General features: G+C 37.0%; 1 protein-coding gene across 2 annotated transcripts; it reads left to right on the forward strand.

Moving 5' to 3' along the window:
- Positions 1-1,920: 1,920 nt before the first annotated feature.
- Positions 1,921-6,977, forward strand: RR14 (response regulator 14). Of its 2 annotated transcripts, XM_089609092.1 has the most exons (7): positions 1,925-2,133; positions 2,269-2,480; positions 3,856-4,008; positions 4,082-4,477; positions 4,608-4,684; positions 5,103-6,159; positions 6,689-6,977. In XM_089609092.1, exons 2-6 carry the CDS (start codon positions 2,294-2,296, stop codon positions 6,153-6,155), a joined length of 1,866 nt encoding a protein of 621 aa, XP_089465218.1. In that variant the 5' UTR covers positions 1,925-2,133; positions 2,269-2,293; the 3' UTR covers positions 6,156-6,159; positions 6,689-6,977. The 2 variants fall into 2 exon arrangements, with proteins under 2 accessions (XP_089465219.1, XP_089465218.1); XM_089609093.1 differs by having other exon boundaries at positions 1,921-2,480; positions 6,686-6,977.
- Positions 6,978-10,834: the final 3,857 nt, after the last annotated feature.

Consider the following 10,834-nt stretch of genomic DNA (forward strand, 5'->3'; position numbering starts at 1 on the left):
TATTTGTAAACAAGTAGTTGAAAATATGAAAAATGATACCTTGTTATTGAATTTCATATATGAGATAATACATGAAATTATGATGCGCTTATAACTTATTATGTGTGTTTCTTATATTGTGTCTGACTTTGATATTTTTCAACTTATTATGTACGTGTTGATTATATGTATCTAACTTTGAAGTTTGAACTTATTATAGTTGTGTATTATGTATGTTTGTAATTGAAACTTATCATGTATGTTTAGAACTTCTTATATGTGTATGAAACTTATTTTTTATATTAGAAATTGTGCAACATTATTTCCGTCGCAATTTCTGCCAGCCACCGCAATTTTTGTCGACATAAATTTTTTTTTTTTAAATTTCCACATTATTTCCGTCGCAATTTCCATCGGACACCGCAATTTTCGTTTTTTTGGACCATCGGCACAAAATCGGCAATCGGCATTTCAAACCTTGCTCCTAACATCAATACTTGGATCAAATGCCATTTTGATCATAAGATTATAAATGAAATGTTTCAAATAATTGTTAGAAGAGTTTGTTATGCAAACTTGTTTTGACTCTTCTTCTATTGGTAGTTATTTTAGGAAAAGACTTAATAGCCCTAACTCATTCTTATAACAAAGAATGTGGTTGATTGATTTATTTAGATATTACAAGGATACCCCCTCAACTCCTACACGATTAACACTTTACCCATTGATATTGAAAAACGTACAAAACTAACCCTGAAAGCCTGCATCATAACAAACATACCCTTCTGTTAGAAATTTCATGACGGTGTCAAGGTTTAAAATTGCGTGGAAATTGCGCCGAAATTGCAATAATTTGAGAAGTCTGGCACATTTACGACTATATGTGCGTTTCGCCATTTTGTATCGCGGGTATTGCGTCAAAATTGCGTGGAAATTTTCATGCAACTTCGTCCATTAATGTCATTTAGTCCATAATATAAAACACAAAAAGTGGTATCGTTTTTGTTACAATTTCTGTCGCATTTCATGCCACAATTTCAGTCCCGTCACCCAAAAATTTGACCAAGCTTGTGCAAATTCAACAATATTTCAGGAAAATTGTATGGACATTGTATGAAAATTGCATTTATTTGTATTTTTAAGCATATGTATTGTAATTTTTAAGGTTTTTTTTTTCTTTTCTTTTTTTCATTGGACGTCGTTTATATTTGTTTCATGGTGAACATATTATTGTTTTGATATTTTTAGAGATGTTACAAAGTTTAAATTGATGTTAATTGGAAGTTAATTGTTAGCAAATTGTAGTTATATATATATGTATTTGTAAACAAGTATTTGAAAATATAAAAAATTATAATTTGTTAGTGAATTTCATATTTGGGGTAGTATATGAAATTATGGTGTGGTTATAACTTATTATGTGTGTTTCTTATATTGTGTTTGACTTTTATATTTTTTAACTTATTATGTGTGTTTATTATATGTATTTGATTTTGAAGTTTGAACTTATTATTTATTATGATTGTGTATTATGTGTGTTTGTAATTAAAATTTATTATGTATGTTTAGAACTTGTTATATGTGTATAGAACTTATTTTTTATATTTAAAATTGTGTAACATTATTTTCGTCGCAATTTTTGTGTTTTATCGCATTTTTTATCCATCATTGCAATTTTCATCGACATAATTTTTTTTAATTCTCACATTATTTTCGTCGTAATTTTTATCGAGCACTGCAATTTTTCGCTTTTTGGGATCCTCGGCGTGAAATCGACTACCGACATTTTAAACTTTGATATATGTTTTGCTAGGTGGGGTAGAGTACGGACCCTGAAACACACGCTGTTGCCACGTGGGGTCACCGGCCCTGCCCTCACTGTCTCGCTCTCCAAAAATACAATTATTTATCTCTTTTACCGACTCAAGGTAGACTATAACAACTGATTCTTGAAATAGACTATAACAATGTATTAAAAATAAACTTTTAATCATTTGCACGAATAATTATAAGGAAGAGACATTTTATAGTGGTCGGCTCAGTCTGTTTTCCTTTCTTCTCTCTGTCTCTCTCTCTCTCTCTCGTTCAGTTCCGAACTGAACTCCGAAAACTCAATCATCATTCAATTGTTTCCTCAGAGATCAGAGAGCCAAGGTTTTTCGGTCTCTTTCATTTTTCGAGCGCTTCGTGGCTCGGATCTGACATTAGCTTGACCTATCTATGGTCAAATTTAGTCGGTATTCTTGACCTAGGGTTTTTTTTTTTTTTTTTCCCCCGAACGGGAATAAGACGTGATATTGGAGCTCCGTCTGCCATGGCTGCTCTGCAGCGAGCGTCGCAATCGAGCGTTGGCAGCTGTGCGCCGTGTAAGCCTGGCCTCGGCCCTGCGGAGAAACCCCTGCCAGATCATTTTCCGGCGGGGTTGAAGGTTTTGGTCGTGGACGATGACGTCACCTGCCTCATGATTGTCGAGCAGATGCTTCGCCGGTGTCATTATCACGGTCTGTCTCGGCCTCTCTTTTCTTTCGCAGTGCTAGGTTCAGTAAAAATTGAAAACAAAAAAACTTTATACAGCGTTTAGTTATGGATTTATTTTCCCTAATTTGGTCCGACGATAATGGGGTATCTTGTATTACAGGAAATCTCATCCGCCTGGAATTGAGATTAGTCTGAGATTGGATTATCTGAAGAAAATGTGTGATCTAGCTAGTGGATTAACATCTTCTAATGATATTTTATCCTATAAAAGTGTTCAATTTTTAAAAAATTTACAAGGTTTCTCTTAGTGTCTGATTTAACTCATAAAACAAAATTCTTACTTCGTATCTAAATATTCTTGTAAGTTATTAACTTTAAACAATCTTATTGCGTCCCTTACTGCCCTGGGATTCTCATTTCCGCTTTGTTTTCTGTTATTGACACCTTACGAAGTCAATTTATGTCAGTTGCAGGAGGGATAGTCCCGTTTTGTTTTATTTTATTTTACAATGTAAGAATGTCGATATATTTTGCGAGGTTAGATTTTTATAGCTGTCGATAAACATAGTAATGTGGTTCATACTTCATAGATGAATCTCAAGTCATCTATCTAGTTTGTGGTAACCATAGGTTGGAGAAATTTGTTATCTATTCTTGGCTTTTACTCTATCAGCATATCATGAGATGATATGTAGCATTCTTAGCATATTGGAGATACATTGTGTATATTAGATATGTATATGCATATGGAAATATATCCGCTCGCGCCACATAAAGATTGTAGGTTCTAGCTTGCAAGTCTATTAAAATCTTTTTCATCTGCATATAGGTCTTTCGAAACTGCACAGATTCGTGTCTGATTTTACTGTGTTAATATATTTTCATATAGATTTTCTTACGACAAAAGGTGTCTGATGTCTTTTTAAGATGATATGGACAATGAGAACTTAAGTTTATACCCGACATGGCTTGAAGCGCATGAAACACTTATTAGTTGACTAGTTTGGCCTCCATGTTATTAATGTTCTTGAAACCTTCAATGGTCTGATGGACTATGATGGTTAAGTTGTCCATTCCCGTGGCTGTAGTTATTCAGATCATTCATTGAATGTTAGTTCGTACTGAGTGATGATGGTTCTGTATCTGCTATGTTTTGTGTATTTTAAAAAGCACCATAAATGGTCATCTCTAGCGTCTGTAAAGATTATACACATGAGATGCCAAATCATTCAACTAAAGTTGTATGGTTGCATAATTTTGTTTGTTATGTAAGTTTATGTTTTGGAACTTATACTTTTTTATTTTTTTGAGGAAAATTCTTTGAAACTTCCTGAGAAACCTTTTCATTCTTGCACGTATTTGATTTTATATGTTCTTTTTCTCTTCCATTGATTTCAGTCACTACTAGCTCTCAAGCTACTGTTGCCCTAGAACTTTTACGGGAGAATAAAGGGGGTTTTGATGTAGTACTAAGTGATGTTCATATGCCTGATGTTGATGGGTTCAAACTTCTTGAGCTCGTTGGTTTGGAAATGGACCTCCCTGTAATCAGTAAGTATTATTACCTTTCGAAAATTGTGATCTGTGATGGCTCCTGATATTTAAAGGCGTATAATTTTTGCAGTGATGTCTGCGGATGGAACCACAAGTGCAGTTATGAAAGGAATCAGACATGGTGCGTGTGATTATTTAATTAAACCGATTCGTGAGGCAGAGCTCAAGAACATATGGCAACACGTAGTTCGAAAAAAGTGGAATGGAAACAAGGAATTCGAACAGTCGGGAAGCTTGGATGACAATGATCAACAAAGACGTGCTAATGATGATACTGAATATGCTTCTTCGATTTATGAAGAGACGGATGGACTGAAGAGTTCGAAAAAGAGAGGTAACAATAGGGAAGAAGATGATAGTGAGCCAGATAATGATGATCCATCCAGTTCAAAGAAGCCTCGTGTAGTGTGGTCAGTTGAGCTACATCAGCAGTTCGTTAGTGCTGTCAACCAACTTGGGCTCGATAGTATGATCTTAGCTCTGATAACCTTAATATTGGTTTTTTCTATTTTGATTGTTAACCTCAATATTAGTTACATGATGGTTTTGAGGTTCTATTTGCTGCTGATTGGAAATCCTTGGCTTTGATATCGCAGAGGCTGTACCAAAGAGAATTCTTGAGTTGATGAATGTGCCTGGTTTAACTAGAGAAAATGTTGCAAGTCATCTACAGGTATCTGATTATTTATTGTGTTTCTGCCTGTGATAAACATGTCCAACATCATCAGAAAACTTGAAAAATAATAGAATAGTGCGGATCAGTAAAATGTGTCAGAGTGGTAATAAATAGTCCACATTCCTTATTCGAGAATTTCTATCCTCAGTTAAAAGGTCTAGAAATATTGCTGATATTAGAATTCAACTTTTCACGCTTTCTTAATAGAAATATTGCTGATATTAGATTTTGTTGAATTAAGTCGGTATTCATCCTGGTACATGGTTTGCTCTAAGCTTGTGGTGCTGAGCCAAATAGAATAATGCTCTCATAAGTATCTGACTTGTACTGTAATCATAGATATTGAACGCGAGTCAATAATAAATAATCACTAATTAAAAGTTGCATATCTTAACAACATGAAACAAAATTGCAGAAGTTTAGGTTGTATTTGAAGAGGTTAGGCGGAGGAGGACCGCAACAACAAAGTGGGATTTCTAGTGCTTTCGGTGGGTCTATCGAATCGAATGGAAAATTGGGTACTCTTGGTAGATTTGACATTCAAGCCCTTGCTGCCTCTGGCCAGATTCCTCCACATACACTCGCTGCCTTACACGCTGAAATCTTGGGTCGACCGGCTGGGCATCTAGGCCCACTGATCGACCAGCCCGCTCTTCTACATGCCTCGTATTTGGGCCCAAAGTGCGTGCCCATCGAACACGGTTTTGGCTTTGGCCAACCAACATTAAAACCTCAATCAAGCATGTTTAAACAATTCCCTACTCTTTCACCGATCGAAGATGCTTCGAGATTCGGATCCTGGGTTCCAAACATCATGGTCGGACAAAATAACCAGAACAACAACTTATTTGTTCCACTGACTGTGCCTCCCGAGCCTGGCCGTTCGATTAACGTTCAACCGTCTTGCGTTGTTGTCCCTTCTCAGTCATCAACGGTGTTTCAGGATGCAAGTCCATCTTCAGTGAACCAGAATTCCTGCTTCAACAGGAGCTCTGTTATCGACTACACTGTGTTCTCACCTGCATTGAATAATAACCTTGTTTTGAATGGAACTCCCAGCGGAGACAATAGAAGTACTGTGACGCTATGTGGTTTCTCAACCCCAGGTTCTTCTACTCTGTCATCTTGCTCGTTAGGCGGTGATAGAAACCTTGCTGGCCAGAATCCTTCTTTGCCAATCAGTGATGCCAATTTACTCGATGGTCCATATGGTGGTAAATCGGGCAAAGAGCATGATCAGGGACCTTTCAGGAATCTTGGATATGTTGGTAAAGGGACGTTTATTTCTAGCCCATTTGGAGTGGATGAATTTGAACCGCCGACCATCAATTTGAACCATCGAGACCTCCACTGTGATCGTGGTTCTTTTCCAGTCAAGCAGGAGCCTAATATGGAGTTCATGGACGATGAAGCACCAACGTTGCGGCAATGTCATTCCAATGATCTCACGAGCATCTTCACCAAATGAATAGGTATGGTCTATATTTGTTTTTCAATTGATTCTTTTTCGAAGTTTATATGGTCAAGTGGATAGGTTTTCTGAAGGAATTTGTTTTATGCGTTACTCAAGTTGTACTAGGCGTTTTCCTTTGCTTTTATCAGACTGATGTATTTCACCAGCCAATCACAGTTTTTTTTCTTTTTTAAAAATGTGTGTTTATATATATATATATATATATATATATATATGTATATATATATATATATATATATATATATATATATATATATATATACACATTTTTAAAAAAGAAAAAAAATATATAATTTTTTTTCATCTATGGCCAATTTAGAGTTACACAATAGGAATGCTAACATTCAAGATATATATATATATATATATATATATATATATATATATAATTTTTTTTTTCATCTATGGCCAATTTAGAGTTACACAGTAGGAATGCTAACATTCAAGGAACCAACAGTATTAAGCTCCCATTTGACACACATCTCAGCTTATTTATATGAACTAATTATGATTTTAATGCTCAGCAGGCTTCCATCTGCAGGGAGAGAAAAACCGATCCGTTGGAAGGGTACAGATTGTTTCAAATTAGTAGGCATGAAAGTAGACATTGAAGTTCCACGGAAGAACCAGATTTCCGGACGAATTATTTATTTTTCTTTAAAATTTCTAAGTTGCAGGTCTAAGATTTTAGGTGCTGTCAAATGCACATCGTGGACCTTATTGTTTATAATTTCAGAAATCTTATAATAGCTAGTATTAGTTGTATTTCAAGAAATTGTAGAAAAGATAAGTAATGAAGCTTCAACGGTTTGATTCTGCGTCCAAAATTGTGGTGGCGCCTTATAGGTATGTTATGTGGATCAATAACTAGTCGATAATAGGGTTGCACTAGAGTTTGTGATATTCTACGACACACTGCCGAGAAGGGAATTAGAAATAAATGTTCTCTCACTTGATAGTTGAAGAATCAAGGACGACAGCCTCGGTAGACTTTTGCTCCACTAGTTATGGGTCGACAAGTTATGGTCAGCCAAGTTATCAACCGTTTGTGCCTCAGCCACAATATCGACCACCACCAAGCTAACCCTCAAACTCAAGGAATCGTGTCTCAATACTTCTCTCAACCACGACCAGTCTATGGTGAGTGCAATCACCGATGCAGAATCAAGTTAGATCTGGAGGCCAGAGAGGTTCTTCTGGAGGAGGAAAAAGAAGAGCTCAAGGTCAAGCTAATGTGGTGATTGGGAAAACTTCAAGGGCGGAAAGCAGTCACTCTGCAATGGATGGTATGATTCTCATCTCAACGTCTTGGGTTAAGGTGTTGTTTGACACTGGTGTCACACATTTGTTCATTTATGAAGATTTTGTTAATATCTTGAGATTAGAAACAAATTCGTTATAAAGACTTCTATTTCTACATATACCACTCGGTGAGGCCAAATCGACCCTTAAATGTCACAGTCATGTTACTATTTGAAGTGGTGAGCAGTTGGATATGAATTTAATCGTGTTGCCTATGACTCGGTATGATGTCATACTTGTGATGGATTGGTTGTCAAAGTATAGAGTCCAATTCGATTGTCACAGGCGAAGAGCAACGCTACATACGGGGTCTAGGAAGACTCTCATATATCGAGAGGGTGAAGTCAGGAAATGGGGAATCACATCTTGAAGACATCCGTTGGAGGACGGAAAAATTTATCGTGCTATCCACTCCTTGCCTCGTTAGAAGAAGGTGCAAAGAATGCTCTAGAAAAATTAGCTATTCCTTTCGTGGACTAATTTCTAGATGTTTTTCCAGAGGAATTGTCTAGCTTACCCCCTGATCGAGAGCTAGAGTTCTGTATTGATCTTATCCCTGGTACAACCCCAATCTCTATTCCTCCATACAGAATGGCACTTGCAGAACTGCACGAATTGCGAAAAGCAACTTGATGAGTTGGCAAGTAAAAGGTACATTCGAAACAGTACGTCACCATGGGGAGACGATGGGAGTTTGAGATTATGTAATGACTACAGGAAACTGAATGCAGTGACGATCAAGAGTAAGTACCCATTGCCCAGGATTGATGAGTTGTTTGATCAACTAGGACGATCTCGATTCTTCTCAAAGATAGATACGAGATTCGGGTATCACCAACTGAAAGTTCGCGAAGAGAATATTCCCAAGACGGCTTTCAGGACTCGTTATGGTTATTTTGAGTTCCTGGTAATGCCTTTTGGATTAACGAATGCTCATGCGGCTGACATGATGAATCGAGTTTTTCGGTCATTCTTGGATCAGTTGGTCATTGTTTTCATTGATGATATTTTGATTTACTCGAAGAATCCGCAAGAGCATGAGCAACATCTTAGAATTATCGTTCTACAGACTCTTCGGGAGCATCAGTTATATGCCAATAAAGAGAAGTGTGATTTTTGGTTAACGGAAGTTAAGTTTCTTGAGCAAGTAATAAATGAAGATGGAGTATATGTAGACCCTTCTAAGGTGGAAGTAGTCTTGAAATGGGAGCCACCAAAGAATGTTGGAGAAAATAGAAGTTTTCTGGGTTTGGCTGGATACTGCAGAAAGTTTGTGAAAGACTTCTCACGGATAGCCACACCAATGACTCGACTCACAAAGAAGAATGTTTGATTTGCGTGGGATCACAAATGTGAGAATGCTTTCCAAAGGCTGAAAGTTTGCTTAACCAGTGCACCAATCCTTACTATCCCGAAGATGGGCGAGCCGTACGAGGTCTACTCAGATGCTTCTAAAGAAGGTTTGGGGTGCGTTTTGATGCAAAAAAGACGCGTAGTCGCTTATGCATCTCATCAACTGAAGCCTCACGAGAAGAACTACCAACTCATGACCTGAAGTTAGCAGCCATCATCTTTGAGTTAAAGATATGGAGGTGCTACCTTTACAGGGTAAGATTTCAGACCTTTTCTGATCATAAGAGTTTGAAATATCTCTTTACTCAACGAGATCTGAACTTGAGGCAACGTTGATGGATCGAGTATATGGAAGATTACGATTTCACTTTCGAGTATCTTCATGGCAAGACTAATGTTGTAGCTGATGCGCTAAGCAGGAAATGAGTAGGTATTCTAGCCTCCTTGGCTTTACTCGATTGGAAGAGAGAGACGGTAATTGGGGATTACGATTTCAAGCTCTTCGAGAATCGTGATTCATCGGTGATTTACAATCTAGTAAATCCACCGTACTTGATCCAGCAAATAAAAAAAGAATTAGCAGCACGATAAGCATCTTCTGGGCGTTCTGACAAGATTGCAGAATAGTGAGACACTAGAGCATTGGAATGTTCGCGGGGATGGAAGCTTGTATTTCAAGAATCGTTCAGCTGTTCCACAAGTAAACGAGATCAAGAAAGCGATTGTGGAAGAAACACATAAGTCTCGGTATGCCATTCATCCTAGAGCCAACAAAATGTACCAGAATCTGAAGAAACAGTTCTGGTGGCGTAATATGAAATGAGACGTCCTCGACTATGTCAGAAGTTACCAGAATTGCCTCAAAGTAAAAGCTAGAGAGAACAAGCGAGAACAAGAGAAAGAGTGACCCGAGGAAGAAAGAAGGTTGAGATGGAGTTTTCTCCGGAGTTCATCGTTGGGTTTTGAAACTGATTGAGTGGGGCTTTTCTTCGTCTCGGTTTTTGAACGGGATTTTGGGGATTCAGAGGCAGAGAAGGTTCTAGGCGAGTTTTGTTCAAGGTACGGCTTTGGATTTCCTCACGTCATCGTCTTGGTCGAATTTCTGAGATGGAAATTCAGGGTTTTAAAGTTAGATGTTTTTGTTTCAGTGGGTTAGAGTAGAAACCTGAAGTTGGAACTTGTAATGTTTAATTTGGTAATGGTTGTTGTCTCTTTGGACTGAATTGATGGTAGATCTCATATTATAGTGTCGCAGCGTTCATGTGAATTTGAAGACATGGACTGATATTGTGAATTAACTAACCTTATGTTTTTATGGAAATATGAATTGATGACCGGCCATTTGAAATTTGATGTAATTCCCGTCATTTGTTGTTCGTTTGAGCAGATATGGTGTTACCCTCTTGTGTTATTTTGTTGGTCTAATTCTTTGGTTTTGGAATACAGCTTGGCCGTACTTTGATATTTATGCTCATGTGTAGCATTTGAGCTATTTTACTGATGCCTCTTGTTCTTTTCTTTGGACTGATTATGTGACTCTGAATTGGGGTTTGCACGCTCATGTTCTATTTGGATGATAATTGATATTGGATTAGATTTGGTCATTATGATTACGAGGATTTGAGTTTTAAATGTAAGCCTTGTGAGTTAATTATCAGAATTCTTATTCAAACTTGGTTTGATCTATGGGAATATGACTTGATGCTAAGGGCTGTCTAGCGGACTCGCGGAGTTAGTAGATCTCGTAGAGAATCGATATAGACGCTTAATCTCGAAATAGGTTAAATATAATATTTCTTTCCTGATTTTATGGTTTGGCCAAAATGATATATTATTTTCGAAATGAAAATGTTTTCGAAAGTGCCACGACACTTGAAACCGTTTTTTATAAAATGTGGCGGAATTTCAAATCGGGAGATCCGATTGTGAAATTGAAAAATTATTTTCAGTATTATATATATATATATATATATATATATATATCCCGTATTTGCGAAATAAATATTTTGTATATCCGG

Source organism: Urtica dioica, chromosome 3 (genome assembly GCF_054948205.1).
Source record: "Urtica dioica subsp. dioica isolate 48M chromosome 3, U.dioica_male_clone48M_v1_H2, whole genome shotgun sequence".
Classification (NCBI taxonomy): Eukaryota; Viridiplantae; Streptophyta; class Magnoliopsida; order Rosales; family Urticaceae; genus Urtica; species Urtica dioica.